The sequence below is a fragment of the Hyaena hyaena genome, unplaced genomic scaffold, assembly GCF_003009895.1.
Source record: "Hyaena hyaena isolate Hyena2069 unplaced genomic scaffold, ASM300989v1 scaffold_220, whole genome shotgun sequence".
NCBI classification, from domain to species: domain Eukaryota; kingdom Metazoa; phylum Chordata; class Mammalia; order Carnivora; family Hyaenidae; genus Hyaena; species Hyaena hyaena.
This window is the reverse complement of record NW_024080852.1, coordinates 1,962,785-1,990,505: the sequence shown is the minus strand read 5'-3', so window position 1 is coordinate 1,990,505 and position 27,721 is coordinate 1,962,785. Positions and strand designations below refer to the sequence as shown.

Genomic DNA, 27,721 nt, shown 5'->3' with positions numbered 1-27,721 from the left:
GGGGATGACCCCAAAGCATTATTAGCGGCCTCTGGCAGATAGAAATAGCACAACTGGAGAGGAAACCTGAAAACTGGCTGGGATGGGAGAGTTGGTCCCTCGGATGAGGACCCGATCTTGGGAAGATACTGCGTTGGGAGCCACCAGACAGGGAAAGATGGCAGAGAGACACCAGTTACTCTCTCCGGTGAGTTACCTTCCAGGTTCCCAGGCCTTAGGATCCCTCCATCCAAGGCCCACCCCTCACCTTCCCTCGGGGGAAGCAAGGCGGGACACCCTGAAGATGCAGACAGGGTGCTCCCTGGGAGCACACAGGTCTGAGAGCATGCCTCTTTCTGTGCTGGTCCGGGCAATATTTATAGAGGGCCCAGTGGCTTGGGGCTGGAAGCCTCCCTGTGCCTATGGAGGGGAAAGGGCTGCCAGCCCCACTGAGGGAATTCCCTGCGGGGCCTCCCCTCAGGTTCTCATCCCAACCCCACCCCCGCACCGCCCTCACACCTGCTTCGACCCCAAGCAGATCAGATGTGGCAATGGGGGGGGTCATGTGACGGAGAGATGGCTATAAATAGCTGGGGGTGGGCATGCTGCCCCAGACGCCTTGGGGACAGGCAGGAGGACGGGCTTAAGGAGCTGTACTGGGGGCGGCCAGGGGTGAGCAGGCCAAGGCCTGGCCCCGGGAAGGAACATGGAGCCGTCCGAGTCCCAGCGGCGCGGGGGCGAGCAAAGCTGGTGGGGTAGTGCCCCCCAGTACCAGTATATGCCCTTCGAGCACTGCACCAGCTATGGACTACCCTCCGAGAATGGGGCCCTTCAGCACAGGCTCCGGAGGGACGCAGGCCCCCGTCCCAACACCCGCCCCACGCAGGTAAAGTCCTGGGGGGAGGGGGCAGTGGAATCAGGGAGACAGTTGTGTGACGGCTCTGGGGGAGATGAGGAAATAGGTGAAAAGTGGGAGAAGTGTTCTGTTTTAACTTTAAAAAGTACATGGCGATGTGTTCAAAATACGAGAATCCTTCAAAGGGCTGAGCTCAGCTAAGCGTGCGTGTATAGAGAGCCCCATGCACTTTTACATAACCCTGACTAACACCCGAATCCTAGGGGGAAAGGCACAGCCACACAGGCTCGACTAGCTCGTGCTTACATAACCTGCCCAGAGTGGTTGGCGTGGGAGCCCACACCTCTGTGTGTGCAAGCTGCCTCTTGCACCCTCACCCCCGCGCAGACGCCACCAGCTCTCTCCCTGCTGACCCTCTGCAGAGCGCGCATGAATAGACACTTCTGCACAGGGCAGAAGAAAGGTGCTGGGGCAGGGGGAGAAGACGAGCCGAATTGCGGATCGGTGATCAAAGAAAGGTACACCGGAGTCAAAATGAGCAGAAGAACTGCAATCTAACTTTTGGGTGGGAAGGTTGATCAAGTAAGAACCTATCAGGTGGTAGGCGCCCCGGGGAGGTAGAGGTGTGCGCTCCCAGTTTGCTCACTGGGGGTGTCTGGATGGGTGGGCTGCAGACATCTAGCATGGAAAAGGGGACGGAAGGCACAACTATGAAGGAAAGCTTGCAAGGTTGCCGCAGATATCCGCGCGGGTGACAGTCCGTAGGGACATGTGCGCGCACAGGGTCACGGTGGATCCTGTCAGGACCAGAAACCAGACTTTAAAGGTGTTTTAGCTAAAGATGGTGGGGAGGGGGTGTGATGAGGGGGATGCAGACAAGGCGGGGAACCAAGGGGTGGCCGTGCAGGTGATGTCAGCACGGGGTGGTGGGGGGGACAAGAGATTCCACACAGCAGTCCTCATCATCCTGGAGATGGTTACTAAGGGCACCCCTGGGGAATCAGTGGGGGGTGGGGATGCAAAGTCAGGGGAGATGGGGATGGTGAGTGGGGGGAGAGGGGCTTCCCGGAGAAGGTGGGGCCTGGCCTGGCCTTGCAACTCCAGACAGGATTGGACAGAAAGGCCCCTCCTCAGGGCCCTGTGCTCCTCTCACCAGTCACCACATGCCTGGGTGGGGTGAGTGAAATGCCATCAAGACATGGGGACACCAGCCAAAGTAGCAGGAAGCTTCGTGATGGAGAGGAATGGTGAATTAATTTGGGAAGTGGAGCTGGCCTGAAAGCAAAGAAGAGGGGTTTGGACTTAGGTTCTTCTCTGTTCATTTGTAGTATGGAAAATTTCAAACTTAAAAATAGACCCATGTAATGAACCCCCAAGTACCCCTTACCCAGCTTCAATAATTACATTGTGTCTACACTGCTTCATCTTCCCATTCCCAGCCTCACCCCTACACACCCATGAATCCCAGCACGCCCCTCCCACTTGAGCTGGCCCTCCGCTCCCCCAACCCTGCTCTGATGTGGCGCTTAGCCCTGAGCCACCCGGCACAGACCTGGCTCTCTCAAGGTGTTTCCCAGCCAGGGTTTGCTTTAGAGCACCCCCTTCCGTGCCTCCGCACCCCCTTCCTTGCCACCACCAGCTTGGGGCCCCAGGCAGCTGAGATAGCAGGTAGAGGGATGTGCACTAAGCCACATGGGTAGCGTCTGCTCTCCTGGGCCAGGTAGCGCAGGGAGGGACACACTGTCTCTCTCAGCCACCAACTTCATCCCGGGAGACAGAACAGCCGCGAGCCGGGCAAAGTGTGCTCCTGTCCAGAACCGGGGCGTAAACTCTGCTGCTCGTATTGTGAAATCAGATCTCTCCCACCAAGGGCTCTCCCAGAACCGGCGACATGGCCTGGCCTGACCCTGGCCCCAGAGGCGGAGCTAGTGCAGTGGGGGAGGACAGACCAAAAGCAGTGAGAGCCCTTGCTCCCCCTGCCCCAAACACACGTGCTCTCCATGGGGACGAGAGTGGAGGGCTCCCAGAGCTGAAGGGCGCCGCTCTGCCCTCTCCACATCGTAGGAGCGTCTGGTTACTCTGTCGTGGGAAGTCCCTCACCAGGACTGCTTCCTGTTTGTGCCCATGAGCACAGGGAGGTGAGGCCGGTGGGCTTCCTCTGAACTTGGCAGAGCAACTGAGGGGCCTCAAGAGAGGCCAGACACACCAAGGCAAAGGTAAACCAAGAGTCCCCTGCTAGTCTGTCCTTACTGGTCACATCAGGATTCCCGGGAGGGAGGAATCTTCTCTCCAGTGCAGAGAAGGGCGGCTGGGATAGTAGAGAGAGACTGACACACAGTAAGCAGAGTCACACATAAAACACCTGGTTGACACAGAGGTCCAGCCTTAGCAGAGTTCCTGTGTCTCTTCTTTAGAGTAGAAACTGGCCTCCTTGCCAGCCACCAAGATGAGGACAAGGTGAGAATGGACACGTGGGTAAAGGCATCAAGAGTAGGAGCGCGGAGACGGAGGGTGGAGGGCAGGGACCACCACGAAGCGACCCTACGTGAGGCTCTAACGCCCAGGAGTTTAAAAAGCATTTGTTTTCCCTGTGGGTCTATGTGCTTCTCTTTGTCTATTCCTTTGGACTCCAACGGCAAAAAACAAAAAAACAAACAAACAAACAAAAAAAACATCTCCCATTCTCTGTGTCCAGATTTATGGCCATCACAGACAGCAGCTCCCACACAAGGAGCAGGGCACGGGGGTGCCCCAGAAGACGGGCTCCAGTGAGAGCGTGGATAGCAAGGATGCGGATCACTATTCTAAATGTCAAGGTGACGGGGGCTGAGGAATAACGGGATCTGGAATGGAAGGAGGCACAGGGATTAAGAGAACTGGGACATCCCCTTGCGCGTAGCTTCCCCTCCACCCTGCCCTCGCCCACACCCACGCTCCCCCACTCTCCCTCCCAGCCACCCCCAGGAAACGAGATTGCTAGAAGGAACTCGGGCATCCCACGGGGGAACTCGGTGAATAAGACCCCAGGGGCCCAGCTCCTCCGCTCCTGTCCTCAGTCACAGCCCAGAGCAGTGGCTGGTTAGCCCCTCTTTTTTTTTTATCCCTCCCTCTTCCCAGACTGTATGCGCCGCCTGGGACACGTGGTAAGAAGGAAATTGGGAGAAGACTGGATCTTTCTGGTGCTCCTGGGACTGCTTATGGCTCTGGTTAGCTGGAGCATGGATTATGTCAGTGCCAAAAGCCTTCAGGGTAGGTTTAACATGGTCCTTTATCCTCGGGCTCTCCCCACACAGCGGTTCCTAGAGTTTCCACAGTTCCTGCCTGGGATAAGTTGGGCATGTTTTGGGAGGAGGGGGCGCTGCACAGAGGAGGTCTGGCTCAGGAGGCCAGACCCAGACCCAAATCCAATTCTGCCCCTTCAGCTGCTGCCCGCCAAGCGCGCCCCTCTAACAGGGTGACCAGCTCATCCCCATTTCCCCAGCGCGTTTCTGGTTTGGGCACCGACCACCCTGAGTCCCAGGCACCCCCCCCCCACCTCCCCATTCTGGGCAAACCAGGGCAGGCTGCAGTCCCAGCACTCAGGAGCGGGGTTTCAGGACTGCCGTGGACTCTGCCTCCTCCAAGTTGGGGGAACTTGGACGGCTCACGGCACCTCCAACTCAGGCTCCCTTGTGTTCAGTGAGAACAGTAGCATGTGGGGAGGGCAGACGGGACAGGCAGGGCGTGAGGACGCTCCTTGCACACTGCGATGTGCTGGCCCGGGGGCGGGGGGTGGGGGGGGTGACACCCCGCCAGGCGGGGACTGACCCCAGGCACGTGTCTCTGCAGCCTACAAGTGGGCCTACTACCAGATGCAGCCCAACCTGCCGCTGCAGTACCTCGTCTGGGTCACCTTCCCGCTCACTCTCATCCTCTTCAGCGCCCTCTTTTGCCACCTCATCTCTCCCCAGGCAGTTGGTGAGAGCTCCCCTCCACCCCCCACCCCCACCCCGTCCCACCCCGTCCTGCTGTCAGTGTGGTCTCTCTGGTGCGCGGACCCTGGCAGCCCTTCCCCCTGCTTTGCCATTGTCTCCCCTCACCGCCTCCAGCTGTCTGGTTGTCTGCCTTTTAACCTCTAGCTGGAAGCGGCACATAATCGCCCTTTGACCCTTCTAGGCTCCGGGATCCCCGAAATGAAGACAATACTCCGTGGGGTTATCCTCAAGGAATACCTCACCCTCAAGGCCTTTGTGGCCAAGGTTGTGGCCCTGACTGCAGGGCTGGGCAGTGGCATTCCTGTGGGGAAAGAGGTGAGTCCGCTGGCACTCCGGCAGAGGGCAGCACTGAGCCCGGAGGGAGCTCTGCGCGCCAGCGCCACCCGCCCGGCTGGGGAAGGGCCAGAGCCAGGGTGCCTTAGGGAGCGGGAATACTCGGGAAGGTCCTCGTCCTGGGGCAGAAAAACAGAAGTCTGGGCCGGCAGGGCCTTCGAGCACAGTCTCCCAGCCTGGGCACTGTGGACATTTCGGGCTGGGTCGTTCTGGGGGGGCTGCCCTGTGCATTGTGGGAGGTTTAGCAGATCCTTGGCCTCTACTACCTAGATGTTGGTAGCGCCCCCTAGTTTCGAGAATCAGAATGTCGCCAGACAGTGGCAAATTTCCCTGGGGGGCGGGGTGGGGGGCGGCTCTCCCCCAGCGGAGGACCACTGCCTGGAGACACTTCAGACCAGTTTCCTCGTTTTAAAATCCGAAAGCTGAACCCCGGAGAGAGGCTGTATTTGTTCAGGGTTCTGTTCACGTGCATTCTTGCCCGGCCACAATCGGGCATCCGCGCAGCAGCCAGGGTCGTCTTCTCGCAATGGCATCAGTACTGGCTGAACCTCTGCTTAGGAACGTCTAACGGCTTTCCCGTCTTCTAAACATCAAGTGCAAGGGCCTCACTGGGCCTAGGAGACCTGTGCTGATCTGGCGTCTCTCTGACTGGTCTTCTGCCCTCCCAAGCTGCCCCTTGTTCACTGTGTTTGGGTGACAAGGTCTTCCTGTCCCTCAATCACACAAGCTGTCCCCGTCCCAGGGCGCAGCCTGGAGCGGTCTCCCTCCTGACACCCACGTGGCTCACCGCCTCGTCTCAGTGGAGACACTGCTCAATTGTGACCGTCCAAGCGCCTTCTCTAAACCCGCATCACACACCCTCGTCTGTCTGCCTCTCACTGTCCTCTCACCCTTTCTCATTTCCCCCACCGTAGCCTCCCCGAAATGCTGGTCCATTCCCTCCTTGCCCCCGTGGGATGAAGTTCACCAGGGCAGACCCCCTGTCTTGCTCCCTGCCGCATTTCTGGCACCCAGATCCGTGCCTGGGGCCATAAAGCGTGTCCACTGAAAGCCCCTCGGCCTCCCCTCTGGGGCCCTGCTCCTGACCCCTCGCCCCCCTCTCTGTCCCAGGGCCCGTTTGTGCACATCGCCAGCATCTGTGCTGCTGTCCTCAGCAGGTTCATGTCCATGTTCTGCGGGGTGTATGAGGTAAGGCTGAGCAAGCGAAATGAGGAAGGGCCTGCGTGTGTTTGAGGCGTCGGGAGGGCTGCCTTTGCTCTGGGCTGGCCATGATGCTGAACGGGGGCGTCGCGCTAACCCACGCTCCTTTATTCTCCACACACGTCCCCCCACCCGCGTTCCCCAGCCTTCCCCGGGCCGCCCTTCTCCACCTGCGCCCCGGCTCCTCCAGCCTGCAGACCCCCCAGCTCCCCGCGCCAGTGCCCCACCCCCACCCCACCCCCGAATCCGCGCTTCCCTGTGTCTTCCTGGTCCCCCCACCCCATCCCTGCAAGCACTGCTGCCGGCCCAGCCCTCCACCCGCCTTGTCCCGCGTGCTTCTCTGTTGCAGACCGTGTCTGGGCGGCTTGATCTCCTGGTGCCGGCCTGCGCGGTGGGCGTGGGATGCTGCTTTGCAGCCCCTGTCGGAGGCAAGTCCCACTTCCTCCCTACCCCGGAGCACGACCTGGAAAGGGGTTTGAGTGGCTGCCTAGGCTTCCGGGTGGAGAGGGCCCTCGCCGAAGGGACTGCTGGGTGGGCTTTCAAGGAATGACCCTGGATCACAGCCCCAGGGGTCCAGGTGCCCACGCTTGTCTACCGAAGGGCTGTGCGTTCTTTCGCGGCTGGCGGCTATTTTATGCAAGCTTTTAATGGTAGCGTCTGTCTGAAGTCCTCTCTGTTTCTCTTGCTGTTGAAACTTCCTGCCTGTGTTGTTCCCATCTCGAGCCCCTCTCTTGACCGTCATTTATTGGCTTACCTGCCTTCCATATATTTACCTTTTCTTTCCGTTTCTATATTTGGCTTGCCCTATGAGGTCACTTCCTGTTTTCCAGACTAACTGAGTTTCTTTTGGCCTGGGAATCACCGGGGGAGATGGGACGGCTCACAGTGCCTGTGACTTAAGCCGCTCTTTCTGCCTTATTCCCCACCCTTGCCTGTTCTCCGTTCCTCTCTGCCCCCCTTCCCTGCCCCCCCCCCTCTGTCTGTCTCTCTCTCCCCTAGTAGCAGCCATACTATTACACTGACATGCTGACGGTGGGCTGTGCTGTGGGAGTTGGCTGTTGTTTTGGGACACCACTTGGAGGCAAGTGATTACCCCCTCCTACATCAGTCCGCTGCCTGGCCCTGTTCCCCAAGTGCGACACTGCCCATTAAAACAGAAGTATGACAAGAACAGCAAACTTTTAGTGAGCATTTACCATGCGCAAGTGATGGTCTGAGCACTTTACACTTACTCCCGCTAAAAACTGTATGAGGCCGATGGCAGAGGAGAGGGAGGAGAAAACCGATCACAGAGACGGTGAGTGACTCGAGCAAGGCCGCCGTTAGCGAGAGGTAGAGCCAGGAATGAAAACCAAGGCAGCCCCCACGATTCCCCTACTTGTAATCAATAAAGCCTGTCGATATTGTTGGACATGTTTGCCCTCCGCCTATTACGTCTTCTAACAGGGGACCTTGTTCTCCAAGGGAGAACTTCCGTTTGTGTGTGTTATCAAGGACACGGGGCTTTGGGTGGGGTTTATTCAGACTAATGGTCAGCTTTAACGAGGGCTGCGGATGGGAATTAAAGCACCGTTGCTCCCAGACAGCAACTTAAACCTGAGATTAGATCTCTCTGCACAGGAAAGGCAAAGGGCAGCTTTTCTTTGTCCTGGATCACTAACAAATGGACACCAACAAAGAAAGCAGCCGTAACTGTTTGCTTACGGGTGTCAGTTGTAACAAGATTAACTCAGGAGGGACTACATGGATCATTCATTCATTGGATTCATTGGTGATAAAAAGGGCACCAAGTTGGCAATTGGGGAAGCAAAAGTGCAGGAAAAACATATGCTCCTTAAACACACCAGCTGTTAGAGGTAGCTTTTCAGTTATGAAAATGTAATCGGCCCCTTCGTAGAAGCGTGTGCGGGAAGCTCACACATCTCGGCTCAGGAATCACTTACGAATAAGGGTTCAGAAGGAATGGAAGTGCATCATACTCGCTTGTCCTGATGCTGTGCTGGCTCGCACAGTGTAAGATCAGCCCGCATCCTGTCTGCACTTCTGGTGTTAGCTCTTGTCGTTAAAGTCACTAGTCCCCGTGAGTGAGGGGTGTTAGACGTTCACACTGAACATTTGTACCCACTTTCACCTTTACTTTCTCTTTTTGCCTTACAAATCCAGAAGGTCTAAAAAACATTTTCAGACAGGTGGAATTTTTAAATTTTTGTTTTTAACCAGCCAGATTATTTTAAAATGAAGAGACTGTGTATTTTTTGCATAAAACTGGAATGTCTAGGGTGAATGAGGAAGGTTTCTCTTGGTCCAGGGTAGAATACAGGGAAGACGGTAAGAGAGTTACAGATAAAACATGGCTCTTGACCTGAGAAAAGGTTCAGTACTGAAAACTTAAGATGCCATTTTCAGGGGCACCTGGGTGGCTCAGTCGGTTGAGCATCTGACTCTTGATTTCAGCTGAGGTCATGATCCCAAGGTCTTGGGATCAAGCCCTGCATTGGATTCTGTACTGAGTGTGGAGCCTGTTTGAGATTCTCTCTCCTCCTCTCTGTCCCTCCCCCACTTGCGCGCGCGCTCTCTCAAATTTTTTAAAAGTTAAAAAAAATAAATATTCTGAAAGATAGGATTATTTAATTATTTTTCTTTTAAACATAGAATAATTCTGAAAGAAAAAAATAGTAAAATGGTAATTTATTCATTATATGGCCAACTCTTCATCCCTTACACCAATGAAAGAAATCTGCTTCAACATCCTGCTACAGTGACAGACATCTTTTTGCTTCTGTCATATGCCCTCTGTGCTGCGTGCCCTCTGGGTGTGCTGGATCCCATTGTCTCAGGAGCTCACAGTTGACAGGGTAGATGGGCAGATAACCCAATCGTCAGAGCCCACCCAGAGAAGTGTCTCAATGGCAGTTTGGGCAAAGGAAGAGGGTGAGGGCAGGGTACTCTAGAGAGTAGAAATAGCATCGCAACGTCAAGATCGGGGGGCTGTGATTGCAGTAGATGAGAGCATTGCTAGAGGAAATGAGAACAGATGAGTCTGCATAGGGAAACCATAAAGGAAGGAAATCATGAACCGTGAAGGTCCTCATAGGCCACGCACAAGAATGTGGATTCTATTCTCCAGGCCACAATTTGTCCAAATGTGCTTTACAGAACATAGTTCCCCCACGGCATTAATAGAGGTAACATGTGAAAAGAGTTTCAAGGTCAAATAAGTTGGAAAATACTGTGTTAAATATCTAGGTCCTTAAACTGGAAGAGTTATCAGAATGTTGGATATGCTGGCATGCTTTGTGAATATGCAGAATGTGGCTCCAACACAGCATTTCCCGCACACTCCCTTCTGCAAGGAACTTCTTTCTCAGGAGACTCAGGATCTCACAGATCAGACTTTCGGCAGTGCTGTCACGGGAAACGGGAGTCATGGAAGAATCTGTACAGGGAAGGGAGGGACACACGACAGGCCCGGCACGTCCATCCAGTCCCTCCGGCAGATGTGTGCAGAATAGAACCGGCCCATGGATTAACAGAATTAAGTCCAAGATTAACAAGAAGACTATTGTCACAGCCCTGATGCCAGATGATAAGAGACTGAACAGGATGGAGGCATCCTGGACAGAAGAGGATAATGCGTAAAGATGATAGAAAGTAAAACTGATGCGACCTGGAGGTTGATTTTATGTGAGGCTCTAAAGCATGAGAGAGAAAGGAATCTGGGACAACTCCCAAAGTTTATTTCAAGGAAAATTGGGTGGACAGCGGTGCTAGTCAGCACGATAAGGAATATGGGACATGAAACGGGTCTGGAGGAGTTGATCAATTTTACTTTAAATCTATCTAGTTTGAAGACCCAGAGGCATATCTGAGTGATACCGACCAGGCAGCTAGATTGTTGAGTCTGAAGTCCAGGAACTGAGCTGAAAAATTCGCTTTGCTAACCAGTAGCATGTCAGTGACGGTTGAAGCCATGAGCATAAACGAAATTGAGAAAGTGTGTCTGTGAGTAGCAGAAGCAGGAGCCCAAGGTCAAGGCCCTGGCTTGGGTAGAGGCACAGGAGCCCGAGGGGGAGAACAGGGAACTTCCAGGGTGGCAGAAGAGAGCTGTGCCATAGAACCTTAGACCGGAGAGTTTCCAAAAGCTGTTTGTGTTTTTAATGCTTTGTTTGCTTTTAGCAGCACATTTGCCATTTGGCTCAGACTAATATTAAAATCAGTTCCCATTCCTGAGCATAGAGTGACAGACTGCTGGGGAAAGCATCCCAGAACCACATCGGAGGAAAGAAAGTCTAGCCTAGGGTTGCAAAATAAGTAGTCGTAAAATATTCATAAGTCATCATAAGTCAGATAGCTTACGCCCCAACAAATCAAAGCTGACTTTGTCTTATTACTGGTAAGGAAAAGGAGAGAGACTTCCTCCACCTGCTCCCCCACTGTGTCAAATCCTCCTTTCAGCCCAGGGAGGCAGCTGCCTCACCAGATGTGATTTGAGGAGCAGGGGTAGAAAGGGTGGCTGGCAGCCCTAGCTGCCTGCCCCCAGGTCCCCCTTCCCCTGCTCTGCTCTCTGAAATTTCACCCATTCTGTTCTCTCTTGTTCTCTCTCCTCCCTTTCCTCTCCTGTTCATCCACAGAGCAGACAATAAGCCCTGACGATGTGCCAGGCATTGTAGTAGGTGGTGAGTTCCAAGGAACTTTCGATCCTAGGGGCAAACTCAGAGATGGAAACACACAACAACATCTGCAAGTGGCAAGTACTCAAACAGTCCAAAAGCCTGAGACAGTAAGCTGTTTCTACCTGACGAGGGTGCTGGGAATGCCTTCCCAGAGAAGGTGGCATTTGAGCTGACCACTAGGGACCCTCGGCCAAAATGCTGCAGCTACCCTGTGAGGGGGTAACCCTTAGGCCACCATCCCCTTGGCGCAAGTAACTAACTATTGACTGTCACCTGTGAAACAGAGCGGGAAAGTCCTGGGAGATTCCAGAGATGTGACTCTGCATATAGAACAGGGAGAAAAAAATTGGTGAGGATGGAAGTCACTACCTGAGGGGTCTCAGGCCAGCAACCCTCCACCATGGGGGGAAAGGAGGAGACACACCTTATCTGGTTCCTGATCTCTCTTGGGGCCAGTCTTCTTCTCCATTTGTCTAATGGTATGCTGCATTTTTTTTTTCCTGGTTTCTCTTCCTCATTTTTCATAAAGATGAAGCTTTTAGCTAGCTCTTCTTGCCATCAGTTTCTACCCTGCATCTAATCAAAGTCCACTCCCTTATTCTTTTTTTAAAAATGTTTTATTTATTTTTGAGAGAGAGAGAGAGACAGCATGAGCAGGGGAGGGTCAGATAGAGAGGGAGTCACAGAATCCGAAGACAGGCTCCAGGCTCTGAGCTGGCAGTCAGCACAGAGCCCAACTTGGGGCTCGAACCCACGAACTGTGAGATCATGACCTGAGGTGAAGTCAGGCGCTTAACCAACTGAGCCACCCAGGCGCCACCCCCCCCCCCCCGACTCCCTTATTCTTAATGTGTTCAAAGGTTATTTCCTTTGCCTTCTCTTGAATCTGGCTTTTATGCCCTCATTAGTGTTCCTCACTTTGTCCCTCCCCGTGCTTGCTATCGTTCTGTGTATCAACCTCCTCATTTTCCACTCCAGCATCTTCTCTCAGAGACAGTGCTATTTAGGTCTTTTATTTTTATTTATTTATTTATTTTATTTAGGTCTTTTAATTAGCTTTCCTTCTGCCCCACTCACCTTTCTTAAGCAAAATTATTTTTAACTCTAGCCTCTTGGTTTTTCTTCTTGTTTTTGTTTTTTTACATCAAGTTTTTAATATTAATTTTTTTTTAATTTGAGAGAGAGAGAGCACACACAGGGGAAGGGGGAGTGGGAGAGATGAGAGAGAGAGAGAGAGAGAGAGAGAGAGAATCTTAATCAGGCTTTGCACTCAGTGTGCATGCACAAGGCTCAATTCCATGACCCTGGGATCATGGCCTGATCCAAAATAAGAGTCAGATGCTCAACCGACTGAGCCACCCAAGCACCCCTAATATTAATATTTTTTAACACTTTGATGAATTCCCTTCTTTTCTTGGAATATTGAGTATTGTCAGCTCTTGTGAAGGCTTCTCATGTTCATTTTTCTCATTTGTTCCTTATAAAGTTGCCTTAAGGTATATGGTACCTGGGAGGAGGGAGGAGAGATTGGAGGGAAGGTGAGGGAGACTCCTCGGAGGTCCTGAGCTCTGCCTGGCCGCTCTGCTGAGCACCCACTCTGGAAATGTTCTCTCCCCTAACTTCTCTGCAGAAAGTTTTCAACAACCCTTACGTCCCTGTGGCTATCTGACAATCATGAATGACACCCAACTCTGCTTTCTAAGGGGGAGAGAGGGCGGGACCACATGACCCTCTTGGTTTGTGGGTTGAGGACCACACTCCCCACCCACCCCGCCCTCTGCTCCTCTCTGTATCTTATTGGACCACGGCCCCGGCCTGCAAACAATTGCCGGCGCGAGCAAGTGTATGTTTTAGACCGTGAGATTCCGGGAGACCATGACTTCCCACTACTGCTTCCCCTCGTGATCCAGGCTTCAGCAAAAGCACCTCAGGGCCACAGGGTGGGGGCTGGGGGAGAGCCTCTCCCTCCGTCTGCCCCTGACCGCCTCCACGCCCCTGCAGGAGTGCTGTTCAGCATCGAGGTCACCTCCACCTACTTTGCCGTGCGGAACTACTGGCGAGGATTCTTCGCGGCCACATTCAGTGCCTTTGTATTCCGCGTGCTGGCCGTGTGGAACAAGGATGCCGGTAACGGGGAGACGGGGGCTGGTAACGGGGCGTGGGAGGAAGCTCCTCGGGGTGGTTTAGAAAAGGAATGGATGGCATTATTTCGGAAGTGGGCCCAAGGAAATAGAGCAAAGATATTGGTCATGGGTCACGGAGTGGAAGGGCAATGTTTGGGCATAAACACTGGAAATTCAGTGGAAGAGGTGACATTGGCCTTGGAGGAAGGAAAGAGTTGACCCTCCGCATATGACGCTAGCTTCCCCTTGCGTCTCTGTGGCGCTCCCACCATGATGCCTCTCCGTCCCATAGTCACCATCACTGCCCTCTTCCGAACCAACTTCCGAATGGATTTCCCCTTTGATCTGCAGGAACTCCCAGCCTTTGCCATCATCGGGTCAGTGGGGTCGGGGTCACCTGCTCTGGGAGTGGAGAGCTGCGGGTGGGGGCAGGGTGCGGCTCTGGGTTGGGAGGGGCCCAAGCTGGAAGAAGTGGGGGCAGGCGTGGATAAGCGTGCATTGCTGGGGGGAGGGTGGGTGCCTGGTATTTGTTTCCCTGCCATGGCCAGGTCAGAGATGAAGGTTGCATTGCTATATCACTTGTGCCCTCAGGATTTGCTGTGGGTTCCTGGGAGCCGTATTTGTGTACCTGCATCGCCAAGTCATGCTCGGTGTCCGAAGGCACAAGGCCCTCAGCCAGTTTCTGGCGAAGCAGTGAGTCACTGCCCTTCTGTGTCCTACCCATTTACTTTCCGCTTTCTCCACGAGCCCCTCCCTTTTAATCTTTCTCAAAGGCTGTAAATGCCTTTACGTGGCTTGTGATAAAATATAGAAGCCCTGATATTCCACATAGGGAGAGAACGGTGTGGTTTGCCCATTAAAGATTGCTTTTTGGTGGCAAGAACATTCTGTGTTTAAAGAACTGAGGCTGGGACACCTGGGTGGCTCAGTCAACTGAGCGTGTGACTCTTGATTTCAGCCCAAGTCATGCTCTCACGGTTTGTGGGATCGAGCCCTGAACTGGGCTCTGTGCTGAGTGTGGAGGTAGAGACTGCTTAGGATTCTCTCTCTCTCTCTCTCTCTCTCTTTCTCTCTCTCTCTCCCCCCCCCCCCCCCTCTCTCTCCCCCCCACACCCCTCTCTCTCTCTCCCCCACCCCTCTCTCTCTCTCTCCCCTGCCTCTCCCCTCCCCCCTTAATAACATAACAAATTAAAATAAAGAGCTAAGGCTGCAGGAGCTGCTAGGACCCAGCTTGCCTGCTCTGTGGCATCCACTGTGACTAACTTGGGGAGCTTAAATCTGTGTCTTTTTCAGCCGCTTGCTGTATCCCGGAATCGTCACCTTCGTCATTGCCTCATTCACTTTTCCACCAGGAATGGGTCAATTCATGGCTGGAGAGGTCAGCTCCAAGGAGTCTGGGGGGGTGTGGTGGGAGTCAGGTCACTGAGCTCGTGACTGGGACTAAGCCAGGGCAGGGCCTCCGCACAGATGTCCCTCCAGCTTCTGAGCACATGTACTTTTACCCAAGTGTAGAATCTCTCCCCGAGAACAGAACAAGAGAGACCTTTGAAAAAAGACAAGAGAATCCATTGTTGTTGTTTTTTTAAGTTTATTTATTTATTTTGGGAGAGAGGGAGGGGCAGACAGAGGGAGAGACAGAATCCCAAGCAGGCTCCAAGCAGACAGTAGAGAGCCCGATGCAGGGCTCGAACTCATGAACCATGAGATCGTAACCTGAGCTGAAGGCAGATGCTTAACCAACTGAGCCACCCAGGTGCCCCAGGAGAATCGGTTCGGTACAAAATGCCAGCACCAAACATCCTTGCAGACAGACTCACTTTTGCTTCTTCCTCCCACAGCTGATGCCTCGTGAAGCCATCAGCACCCTGTTTGACAACAACACGTGGGTAAAGCACGTGGGTGACCCTGAAAGCCTGGGCCGGTCGGCTGTGTGGATCCATCCACGGGTCAACGTCATCATCATCATCTTCCTCTTCTTTATCATGAAGGTACCCCCCTGCACTACTGACCCTCTAAGCTTCTGTCTGTTTTCAACCTGGAACCATGGTTTGCGTAGGGTAGAGAAAGGCAAGCTTCATGTGGGCTTCATCCAACATAAAAAGAAATAGCGGGGAAACCATAGCACAGATAAGTTGCTCATCCGTAGAAGTGAGCCAGGGTCCATTCACGGCAACTTAGAGGTGTTGCCATCATTACCGTAGGCCACCTAAAGGTTCCACTGGCTAAGTGCTTAAGATGTCACAGCAGCCAAGTAACAAGTAATCAAGGACAAGAGGGGGCTGAGCAGTATAGATCACTGTGCGAACACCTCAGGTAAACTAACCAAATCCCGCCACCTATTAGATAACTGGGTACTTCCCTCTCCATGTATCAAGTTTTTAGATGATTTGCATATGCATTTCCCCCGTCTGGTGGGTAACCTCTTTTCTAGAATCATAGAAGAGATAAAATGTTTAAATCAATTTTGTTAGTGACTACATATAATTTTTATATATGGTATCGTTTCCTAGTTAGGCAGTGAGGCTGTGAGGATTTTGCCACTCTCAAGCCATTTCCTCCTAATTTCAGTTGGGAGACCACAACTGGTCTCTTAGATTTGTTCTCTTCCAAGTCTGCCCACCAAGGACCATGTAATCCTAAGCTTCTCAGTCACCACCTCATACAAAGATATTTTTATCTCCACCCCTAGTTGTGACATCTCTTATAGCTGCTGCTTGCCTCTCCTTTTTCTCTTTCAATGGTTGCCTTATTACTGACAGTGTATCTTTCCTGAACAATCCATGATTTTCCTCTGTATATTAGGGTTCTCACCTAAAAGACTGTCCACACTGAACTTTCATGCTTTTGAATACCTTGCTATTAACTTCATGATAATTTTTGTGAATCTGTATTTTCACAGGATATGAGTCAGTAAGTTATATATGCTTTTGGTTGAAAAACATGTGTTTGTTTTTTGCTGCTCCTTTAATGTACTTGCCAAGGATCCCATGATTAAAGATACCAGGTGCTTGACGCACCAGGTTCCAAGTCTGTGACTTACATTCTCAGGATCTGCTCTGGGTTTCTAGAAGCTCTATCTGTGCATGTTCTTTCCCGTCCCACTCCACATGGGTTCGGTGGGTCGACACTTCCATATTTTGCACACCTACTTTACTAATTATGTCTTTTTTTAAATTTCTTCCTTCAAAAGATTTGATATTTTTATCATAAAAATGTTCTTGCTGTCTTGTTAGGGATTTGACTTTTGGACTTTCAGTACAGAGTTCATCTTCTCTAACTTATAAATCCCAGCTTCCTGTAAGTAACCAAGCAAGTCCAAGTTTCGATAGCATCTCAGAATTTATTGTTCAAGGATAATAATATAGACTGAACTATATGGTAACTTTGGGATCATATATACTTTTTTAAAATTTTATTTAACTCCAAGTTAGCTGACCTATAGTATAATGTTTCAGGAGTAGAATTTACTATAACACCCAGTGCTCATCCCAACAAGAGCCCTCCTTAATGCCCATCACCCATTTAGCCCATACTCCCACCGAACCCCCCCATCAACCCTCAATTTGTTCTTTGTACTTAGGAGTCTCTTACGGTTTACCTCCCTCTCTGCTTTTATCTTATTTTTCCTTCCCTTCCTTTATGTTCATCTGTTTTGTTTCTTAAATTCCACATGTGAGTGAAATCTTATGTTACTTATCTTTCACTGACTGACTTATTTCGCTTAGCATAATTCATACTAGTTCCATTAATGTTGCTGCAGATTGTAAGATTTCATTCTTTTTGATCACCAAGTAATATTCTATTGTGTGTGTATATATATATGTGTGTACACACATATACACACATATATATACATATACACATATATGTATACATATACACACACATATATATATACCACAGCTTTTTTATCCATTCTTCAGTCAATGGACATTTGGGCTGTTTCCATAATTTGGCTATTGTTGATAGGATCATATATACTTTTAAAATGTCAAGCTTTTGGGGCAGCTGGGTGGCTCAGTCAGTTGAGCCTTGACTCTTGTATTCAGCTCAGGTCATGAGCTCACAGTTGTGGAATTGAGCCCCATGTCAGGCTCTGCACTAGGTGTGGAGCGTGTTTAGGATTCTCTCTCTCCCTCTGCCCCTCTCCCCCACTTGCATGCTCTCTCTCTCTCTCTCTCAAATTAAAAAAAAAAAAATTTTTTTTTACAAGAGAACAAATCTATACCTTTATTTATTTACTTTTCAGTTAGTTTAAATCCTTGAGGGGTACAACATCACATGGACTCTGTGGCCAATCACTTTAGGAGGAAAGTTGCTTCGGAATTTGGCACGAACCATGCCACTGTTTCCAGGAGTTACTTTCCCCAGATCACTCTGGTTTTATCCGGTTTGCCACCAGGAGTCACTGTGTTGTTCTCTGCTCTGTACACATAGGCATATCTCTTGTGCTTAGAAATCAGTTTCATCTTGGGCATAAACACCTTCAGTTTTAAGAAGAGCTGTGTGCTCCCTCTGGTCGGAGACCCTGCTTATAGCCAGCAAAGCTGGCTTTGGACCACAGCCTTCCAGACATATTTATCGTTTCAGGAATCCTGTTCCCAGCATGCCTCCACAGTTTCCAAAATGGTGGAAAGAGCAAAAAAAATAAATAAATAAAATAAAAATTTTTTTTAAAATAATTAAAATAAAATTTCAAGCTTTTAAAAAGTTTTGGAGAAACAAAATACTGTATATATTCTTCAACATTTCCCTACCCCTCACCTCACCTCACCTCACCTCCTTAGATTCCCAAGTATATATCTAGATTCAATTTTACAGATAAATGTTTATTCTGAGAAGCCTACTCGGATTATACAGCAGCACTCAACTGTATGTCACTGTTATTAATTTCTCGCTGAATTACCTCCTTGATAATGTGTATATCATAAGCATATCAGGGAGAGAAACTCATATACTTCCTGGGCTATGTTTCAAACCCCACAGTATAAGCAGCCTATGCTATTCTATAATATTTATAAACGTAAAACCACTCACTGTTGTAAATCTGTGATATCGTCTGATTGATTATCACGGCTTCCAGCATTTTCACTGTTCTGCTGTTGGACACATATACATCCTTTTATTTACTCCAAAGCGTAGGTGTGTAGATAATAGGTTACCTGCACTACATATATACCTATAGGCAGTGTAGGTACAAGCAGATAAGATTCTCAGCTATTGATGAAACAAACTTCCATCTTCTTCAGCCTTAAGACACAGAAAGTATCACCATGTTGTAAGTCACCAGCTCCCACAATGGGTGTGACAACTTCTCAGTTTCCCTTTCTAAGAGTCCAACGTCATTACCCAGTATCACTGTTCAGCGTAACCCCGGGGCTCAGTGGAATTCTTCATAGCACTCCTTCTTGTGTAGGGTCTAAATAAAATGACATCTGTCATAATGGATCTCTAGTTTCCCAGTTCTCTAGAACTGGGTGTTTAAATTCTTGTGAGTTATTTGCATTCCTCATTACTTACATTGTTTCTGGATCCTTCCTTTCATGTGCTAATAGCTCAGAAAGTTTGCTAGCCTCGTGTGTCATTCTTTGTGCTACAGGAGTTGATCACATCGGTGTCCTCTGAGCGTCATCTGTGCTTACACATATCGTGAGGGATAATTCAAAGTTCGCCCTCCAAAATCAGCCCTGTTAGCCACCTATTACCTGTATCACTGGAGCATTCAGATTAACCGGAGCCAATAAGCTTTCACGTGCTTATTCCAAAAAGATGGCACAGAATAGTTCAAGGGGTCTCCAGTTGTTATACGTCAGAATCACTTACAAGGTTTAAACTAGAGGGGTCTAGAACACTGTATCCAGACAGACTGACATGGTGTTTGGTCGTCTGCAGTTTCAGCCAGTTTCCCAGTGGGTATTTCTGTTGAGTGTTGCAGCAAATATTAGCGCAGAGAAGCCTTTTCTATTTTGCATGGATGCTATTTGACCAAACTCTCTTCTTTCTTTCCTTCCTCCCTCCATTCCTCCCTCCCTAGTATCCTGCCTGTATCTGACTTGCATTTATGAGCACCATGCCAGTGCTGAGAGCAGGCAGAGAAGAGGCATGCAGTTGCTTTATACTCAAGGCCCTCTTAGTTTATATTCTCTTCATTTGTACACTTGACTTTGTAGCTCTCAACTGTTTTACATGCTCATATTCTGACATGAAGAAGTACGTATGCATTTTGCCTCAACTCAGAGCTTCTGGAAGGAAGCCTTCCCAGAGTTTTTGTCATGGCCTCTTGACACCAGCCCTGGTTCAATGGAATCTTTTTTTTTTTTTTTTAATTTTTATTTATTTATTTTGAGAGAGACAGAGATTGAGCGAGGGAGGGGCAGAGAGAGAGAGAAAGAGAGAGAGAGAGAGAGAGAGAGAGAGAGAGAATCCCACACAGGCTCTGTGCTGTCAGACCCAGGGCTCGAACTCACAGGCCATGTGATCATGACCTAAATTTAACTGACTGAGTCATCCAGATGCTCCTCAAGGGAATCTTTCTAAGCTTCATAATATTAAGAAATTTATTTCTCACTAGATTCTAGGACAATTGGTACAGATTTTTTATTGTAAATATTTCATCCTGTCAATTTGTTCTGACTTAGCTGCTGCCATCTTTCACCAAATTAGTTTGAGATCCTTAGTTGTAAGATTAGCTTAACTTATTTTGGAAGTGATACATAAACCTGTTTCTTAATTCACATGCTGTGTCTCATACTTTTATTTCTTTCACAGATATTTCAAAAGCTCAACCAATACTCCTTTCTCCACTCTTATTTCTCAATTCTTCCACATTCTTTGCCACAAAATGTACCTATTGCTTTTGCTAAAATTGTTCCAATTTCTGTTGGAATACTACCCGACAAAGTTGGCCCCGGAGCTTGGCTGGGTTTCTCAGTGTGCCCTTCCAGTATGGCCAGGACAGAGCTGGGTTTTTGTTTTTAACCTCTGTTTAAGGTGATTTGATGTTAAGAGGAAATGGCTCAGGCAAGACAGGCTTCACTCCAGACTCCCTTGTGAGGTTTACCATATAAACTGCTTTGTAAATGACCACATCAAAGCTACGTTAGTCATATAGTAAGTTTCTAAGACTAACATGTCTGCCACTTAGAAATGGGCCCTTTTTCAGAAACATAATCTGGCTGCAAAAAGATATCCTCCAGCTTCAAGACTTTCGGGCTGTTCGGCTGAGGTGACCTCTTCAGGCTAAGAGGGTACCATATAGGCTAGACCCTTCTGGAACAGGGACAGGAGTCTTCAGCGGTTCTACTCTTCTTTCTAGATTGCCTAACGGCAAACATAGTCACTCCAAGAAGGAACAATTTGGGTTAATAGTCGGAGGAACTTTCTTAAAATGTTGTCTTTGGTGGTCTCTTAGCCTGAGTGCGCCACGTTTTTTGGTTCTGGAGGAAGGGTGCAGACAAGATGGCTTCCAAAAAGATTCACTCTCCCAGGTTTTCCGTGACCCTCGAAGCAAGAAGGAGGGTTGGAAGTGGGAAGGGGGTGGAGTGTGTGTGTATGTGTGTGTGTGTGTGTGTGTGTGTGTGTGTGTGTATTGGGCAGGGTTGAGGGGGTGTCCTGATGCCTCTTTTTACCCCAGTTTTGGATGTCCATCGTGGCCACCACTATGCCCATACCCTGCGGAGGCTTCATGCCTGTGTTTGTGCTAGGTAAGTTCTTGTGGGAAGCCTGAGATCTTACTGAGAGCTGCAATCTAAGGTACCGGGAAATCAAGGAAAGGTCTGGGATTTCGGGGTTTGTATTTGGTCTTACTGCCCAAGCAGGGATTGGCTCTGAAAATATAGAGGATCAGGAACTTGGACCTTTCAATACCTTCGTTTCTTTCATCTTTCCTCTAGGAGCTGCATTTGGAAGACTGGTAGGAGAGATCATGGCCATGCTCTTCCCTGATGGTATCCTATTCGATGACATCATCTACAAGATCCTACCTGGGGGCTATGCAGTAATTGGTAAGACACATTCTACCCCCCGGAACTCCTAATCGCCACACTCAAACTCTCCCATGGCATCTTTATTCCATGCTACACAATGAGGTTTTAATTTTATGCTATTTGATTCAACTTTTGTTCAAATAATCAGCCCTTGGCTCTGACTCTCATTAGCTCTTATTGAACATCTTTGAGCCTTAGTTTCTTTATGTAAAAAAGGGATTATGGGGATTAAACAAGATAATACCTAGGATTGTGTCTGAATGTTTGGTAAGGGATTTTTCTTTGCTTCCAAAGAATCACAGAAACAGCAGTGCAGATGACTGGCTTGGATACTCCCATCCGACCTGCAGATGTGCTAATATTAACGGGACTTAAGAGTACATGGCTAAGAAACATGGGCTCTGTGCTCATCCCCGCCACTTGTCACCTGCATGACTACGGAACAAGTTAGCTACCTTTCCGCACCCCACTTTCTTTGCTCTAATGTGACTTCTGAGATATCTTACAATCCTAACGTTCTGAGAATCTGTGATAATCTTTTTTTCATTAAATCTACAATCCCATGAAGCTGAAACCATGTCTAACACAGAGACCAGTGTAATCCTCAAAATCATTATGCCTCCTTCTTCCTTATGTTCTTCACCAAAAATCCCATAATGTCTAAGGCCATGTGTCCCTTAAATGTAGAAGCACTAACCAGCCTTACAGTGCATATGGTGACCTGACTCCCCAATCACAGTCCTTTACAAAAGCCTCTTTCATCAATTAGAATCATCTGCTTTTACTCCCCATCAAGCAAGCTGTACAACCCAACGTGGGGCTTGAACTGACAAGCCCGAGATCAAGAGTTACATACTCTACTGACTGTGCCCCTCTCTTTCGTAACTTTTTCTTGTTCTCTTTTCATGTATACCTCCTAGTGACTATTTTTGTTGATGGAAAAACATAACTAAAAACAAATAAGACAGATTCTGTTATCAACGAGTTCACAGAATCATAGCATTTTAGATCTGCAAGGGTTTTACGACTTATTTAATACCTCACTTACCTTAGAGATAAGAATATGGGATTCCAGAAGAATCAAGTTCTACTTATACAGTTGAGAAATTATAGAATCACAATCTGACACAGGTGTCATTCTCCAAGTCCACAGCATGAGTCCTGGCTTTTGACCCTCTTCACTCATAAATTATTGACATTGAAACCTGAGGTCCAAAGTAAAATGCTATCAGAGTTTTAAAATGCTCAGTTAAGAATCATCCAAACTTCTGGGGTGCCTGGTGGGCTCAGTCAATAGAGCATGTGATTCTTGACCTCAGGGTTGTGAGTTAGAGCCCTACACTGGATGTAGAGACTACTTAAAAACAAAACAAAACAAAAAGGAATGATCCAAAAATTCAAACTCAAGGAACTGTCTTCATTTTATAAGTGAAAATTTGGGCACACACAATGATTTTGCAAATTGCCAAAGGACATCGAATAAGATCAAACTCATTTTCTATCTGTTCAGCATTCTTGCCACTACTCTTGACAGATAGTTATGTCAAGAGTGTTGGTACTGACCAAGGTCATGTCTCCCCGCTCTACGTCACTCCCCTCACATCCCCACATGCCCTCCATGCCAGGAATGGCAACCCTAACCCACCACTTCCTGTGTGTCATTCTAGGGGCAGCAGCGCTGACTGGTGCGGTGTCCCATACAGTCTCCACAGCTGTGATTTGCTTTGAGTTAACGGGTCAGATTGCCCACATCCTCCCCATGATGGTGGCTGTCATCTTGGCCAACATGGTGGCTCAGAGCCTGCAGCCCTCCCTCTATGACAGCATCATCCAGGTCAAGAAGCTACCCTACTTGCCTGACCTTGGTTGGAACCAGCTCAGGTCAGGGGCACCAGCTGGAATTAGTTCAGACGTGATGGGGTGGGGGTGGTGAGGTTCTGAGGTTGAGACCAAGGTTAGGGTCAACATTTGGAAACGCTGCTTTGTGCTCATTTTTATGTTCCCACGTACTTAATGAATATTCTAAGTGATTGAATGCCTGGGATGGCAAAGGAACAGCCTATGGCGGGGCTAACCCCCCATGCTTTCTCCCTCCATAGCAAATTTACAATCTTTGTTGAGGACATCATGGTGCGTGATGTGAAGTTTGTTTCAGCTGCCTGCACATATGGGGAATTGCGAACCCTGCTCCAGACCACCACCGTCAAGACTTTACCGCTGGTTGATTCGAAAGGTCAGTGGGAAGGAAGGAAACAGACTCCTGAGCTAGTGACCTGAACAAGGGCTCCACCGAGGTGGAGGAGATACTGTAGTGTGGGCTTTTCGTTAGGGACCACTCATTTCTGCCACAGCACACCCAGCTGTGTTTCCTTTCGAGAAGCCCAACAGTCCCAACAGAAGCACAAGAAGATAGTTAAAAATCCAATTAGAGAGCTACAGCCGATTCTCATTAGTCACTGTAGTTATGTTCTCTCAAGTCACCATGAACGCTGAATCACGGGTACGACACTGAACTGCCCTGGAGGAAATGCAGGGTTAGGTTCCTCCGGCCACATTTTCTTCGACTAATCAACGCATAAACTTGTTTTATGTGTGTTTCTCTTTAAAGACAGCTTATTTTGTATATGCTGTGGATTCACTAACTAGAAATCATGGCCAACAGGGCTATAACTCATGCCTGAGCAGAGGTCTCCTAGCACACGGATGTTCTCAGTAAGGCCCATCACAGCCTTCTTGCTTGGGGGTGGGGAGGGGCAGGGTGGGGTTTAAGCAGCAAAATCACCAACACAAAACCAGCAAAAAAATGGACCATGAAAAGAATGCTTGTTTACAATATGGGAGAGCATCACTTTTCCAGCCTCAGCTGGAAACGTGTGCACGGGAGGCTCCAGTCGTTCGCCACTCTGTACAGGTCTGTGACGGTAAGGGCACTTTGAGCACTGGTTTGGGGGTTACAAATATGTACCCGTGTTTGAGGCAGTAGATACATTTCACAAACAGGGAATCCATGAACAGTGAGGCTTAATCCCTTATGTGGATCTCTTTGCTACTTTGCTAAATGGTAGCCGTCCTTCAGTGCCCGATGTGAGGGGCAGAAGAAACCATCTGTATGAAGGAGTGAATGGTTTATTCTTTTTAATGTTTATGTATTTATTTGGGGGAGTGGGGGCAAAGAGAGACAGGGAGAGAGAATCCCAAGCATTCTCTGCACTGTCAGTATAGAGCCCCACTCAGGGCTGTGTCTCATGAACTTGAGATCATGACCTGAGCCAAAATCAAGAGTCCACACTTGGGGCGCCTGGGTGGCTCAGTCAATTAAATGTCCAACTTCATCTCAGGTCAAGATCTCATGGTTCGTGAGTTTGAGCCCCATGTCAGGCTGTATGCTGACAGCTCAGAGCCTGGAGCCTGCTTTGAATTGTGTCTCCGTCTCTCTCTGCCCCTCCGCTGCTCATGCTCTGTCTCTCTCTCTCTTTCTCTCAAAAATAAATAAACATTAAAAAAAAGAGTTGATGCTTAACTGACTGAGCCACGCAGGCGCCCCAGCGGAGTGAATGGTTTAAAGCAATGATTTCACACACCATTTTCTTTCACCATCCTTTGGCGTTTAATCCTGCTCTGTATTATTTCTTTGTGTAGTTTGTATATTTGTGTCTCACTAGATTAGGAATTCTTTGAGGGCAGACACTATAACTTCTATCCCCTTCAGACTGCCTCCCTGTAGGTATTTACTAGATTTTAAATCAATACTCACCTAGGGTTTGAATTAGTATAATTAAGAAGAATCACGTAGGGCCATTTGGAGCCATTAAATTTGTTAGTTCCTGATTTCAGATAATCAGAGTATCCAAATTGTTCAGGTTAGATTCATTTTAATATTTTCCCCAAATCCCAAATACTTTTTTTTAACGTTTGTTTATTTTTGAAGAGAGAGAGAGGGAGGGAAAGGCAGATTGCGAGTTGGGGAGGGACATAGAGAGAGGGATGCAGAATCTGAAGCAGGCTCTAGGCTCTTAGCTGTCAGCACAGAGCCCGATGTGGGGCTAGCTCTAACTCACAAATGTGAGATCATAACCTGAGCCGAACTCAGATGCCCAACCGACTGAGCCACGCAGGCGGCCCCCAAATACTTTTAAAGTGGCCTCTAAAGCAGTGGCTTTTCATTGGAGCCTGGGTACAGCCAATGAGATGCAGGGTTTTCATAATAATGACAAAGACTTAATGGTAAGATTTATCTTAATAACACTGCTGCAGTTTTATGGGCTTATAATTTAATGAAAAGGTTAATTATGGTAGCAGAAATTTCCATATATGAAACATCTTCCTAGGAAAAGTAGGCATTTTGTTTATATCCTAGAAGAACCCAGAGTCTTTAAGTGATTAAACAGCAGATATCCTTGTAATCCTTGTAGACTTCTTCCAAAGTGCATTCACATCTCAGCCCATGTAAATGGCTTTAAAAGTTTCTCTCTCTCTCTCTCTCTTTTTTTTTTTTTTGGAGAACAGGGTTGATTAGCTATTTTGATACCAAGTTCACCTATTTACAAACAGCCTGTATAATGAAGGGCTGCATCAGAATAAGTACACATTAACACGAACTCCTATGCTATCAGCTGAGTCTCTAAGTGCTGAATGAGTGAAATGAAAGGGTCTGGGGGAGGTCAGTCCTGGAAGATGTTTGAAGTGAGTTTTCAGGAAGAGAAGGTAAGAGCTGGAAAAAGAAGCAGGGGTGCTGGGCTTGTGTCCGGGACTCCATCCTGTGTGTCCTGCTGAGCAGGGCAGAGCAGGGAGTGGACCCCAGCTGGCCCTCAGCCTGCGCTCTGCTCTCCCCTAGACTCCATGATCCTGCTGGGCTCCGTGGAGCGGTCAGAGCTGCAGTCCCTCCTGCAGCGCCACCTGAGCCCTGAGCGGAGGCTGCGGGCAGCCCAGGACATGGCCAGGAAGCTGTCCGAGCTGCCTTACGACGGAAAGGCACGGCCCGCTGGCGGCGGGCACCGAGGCCTCCCGCCTGAGGCCCGGAGGGAGTCCTTTGCCTTCGTGGATGAGGATGAAGATGAGGACCTCTCTGGGAAGCCCGAGGTGACCAGGCAGGGATAGGGCTGGCGGAGCCGATAGAGTGGGCCAGGGGAAAGAGAGGAGGTGCCGATCACGGAGAAGGTCAAAGGGACCAGTGTCCCTGGGGGCCAGGGGCTGAGGGAGGTGAAGGGCTGAAGGCTGCAGGTGATGGTACCAATGAGAATCCAAAGGGACACAGGAATTCTGAACGGGGAGAAGGAGGTAGAGGGACTTCCCAGCACGCATGCTGACAAGGGGAGGAAAGTGCTGGGCAGCCTCTTTCCCAGGACTGAGGATTTTCACTGTTCCTTTCAGCTGCCTCCTCTCCCTGCTCCTCACCCCTTTCCTGCTGCTCCGCTGTCCCCCGAAGAGCCCAATGGGCCCCTGCCCAGCCACAAACAGCAGCCAGAAGCCCCGGAGCCTGCAGGTGAAGATTCTCCCAGCATGCACCCACATCACACCTGCTCTCTCTGGGCTCTCCTCAACCTAACGGCTGCCACCATAAGGAGGGGTGAGGGCAGGGGAGGGCGGGAAGGGATTCCGACTCGTTGAGTCTCCATATCACCATCCCAGGGAGTCTGGGCAAGGGCTGGTTTAGGAGGGTAGGAGAAAGGGTGTCCGTGGAGGTGACGCATCTGGAAGTACCCTGTTTGGCCAAGTGTCAGGGGCCCCTCGGGAGTCCCCTAGCCGGCCATTTCCTCCCAGGGCATATACTGTTTGTTTCCGTTTCTATCCACTTATCACTCCTCTCAGGTCAAAGACCCTCTGTCTTCCGGTCCCTGCTGCGCTGCTTACTGGGCAGGCCTCGCCCCATGAAGAAGAAAACAACCCAGGTGAGAACAGATGTGTCGTGGAGGGTGGACAGGGAAAGGGGCGAGCCTCTGCGGACTGAGACATCCATGGTCTGCGAGGCAGAAGGGAGGAGGGCCCACCAAGGAGAAGGTGCATATGGAAGGAACCATGAGTAGGAAGGCAGCCATCTGTGGCCGTGGCCTGCGAGAGATGACTCATGGCCAACGGACTCATAATCGCCATGAAAAGGGAAAGAACTTACACCTATGTCTTTCTTCTCTAGGAGTTAACGGATTTGGTGGACACCATGTCACCTGAAGAGGTAAGAGAAACAGCAAGAACCTGGGGTGGGCTGTTCTGTCAGATGAAGACATTGCTCACTTTGTTCATCGTGTTGTTGTAAGAAGATGCGAGTCTAGGCCAGAAAGCGTTGTGAGAGGTTGGGAATGAGATATGACTATGGAGGGAGGGCTGGGCGCGTCGCTCAGAGGTGGGCCTTCTCAGAGGGATCAGGAGAAGGAAGTTTTGAGCCTCTATGCACGGATGGAACCGTAGTACTCAGATGAGTCTTAAGATCTTTTAACATTTAGACATTAGGGATATTTGGGCCAGGCAGATGCTGTGTAGGAAGCATGAGCTTCACCTGAAGCGCCAGGCAGCCAGCCGTCGCACATGCCATGCAGAAGAACGGCATGGAAGCTAAACTCCATGCCTGCTGGAGGTGACGATGCTGGCTTGGTCAGGGCCCTGA

The 27,721-nt window shown here is 49.6% G+C and overlaps 1 protein-coding gene across 1 annotated transcript in view; it reads left to right on the top strand.

The window, feature by feature from the left end:
• Window positions 1-685: 685 nt before the first annotated feature.
• CLCN1 (chloride voltage-gated channel 1) overlaps window positions 686-27,721 on the top strand; it is a 32,978-nt gene continuing 5,942 nt past the window's right edge. Inside the window, exons 1-21 of the mRNA XM_039243033.1 lie at window positions 686-865; window positions 2,900-2,973; window positions 3,548-3,651; window positions 3,953-4,084; window positions 4,664-4,792; window positions 4,991-5,124; window positions 6,253-6,330; window positions 6,692-6,770; window positions 13,017-13,142; window positions 13,431-13,515; window positions 13,730-13,831; window positions 14,432-14,516; window positions 14,977-15,126; window positions 20,772-20,841; window positions 21,031-21,141; window positions 22,791-23,004; window positions 23,223-23,356; window positions 25,958-26,202; window positions 26,494-26,605; window positions 26,932-27,011; window positions 27,254-27,292. Of these exons, the coding sequence (XP_039098964.1) occupies window positions 686-865; window positions 2,900-2,973; window positions 3,548-3,651; window positions 3,953-4,084; window positions 4,664-4,792; window positions 4,991-5,124; window positions 6,253-6,330; window positions 6,692-6,770; window positions 13,017-13,142; window positions 13,431-13,515; window positions 13,730-13,831; window positions 14,432-14,516; window positions 14,977-15,126; window positions 20,772-20,841; window positions 21,031-21,141; window positions 22,791-23,004; window positions 23,223-23,356; window positions 25,958-26,202; window positions 26,494-26,605; window positions 26,932-27,011; window positions 27,254-27,292 (2,463 nt within the window). The remainder of the gene's footprint in view (window positions 866-2,899; window positions 2,974-3,547; window positions 3,652-3,952; window positions 4,085-4,663; window positions 4,793-4,990; window positions 5,125-6,252; window positions 6,331-6,691; window positions 6,771-13,016; window positions 13,143-13,430; window positions 13,516-13,729; window positions 13,832-14,431; window positions 14,517-14,976; window positions 15,127-20,771; window positions 20,842-21,030; window positions 21,142-22,790; window positions 23,005-23,222; window positions 23,357-25,957; window positions 26,203-26,493; window positions 26,606-26,931; window positions 27,012-27,253; window positions 27,293-27,721) is intronic.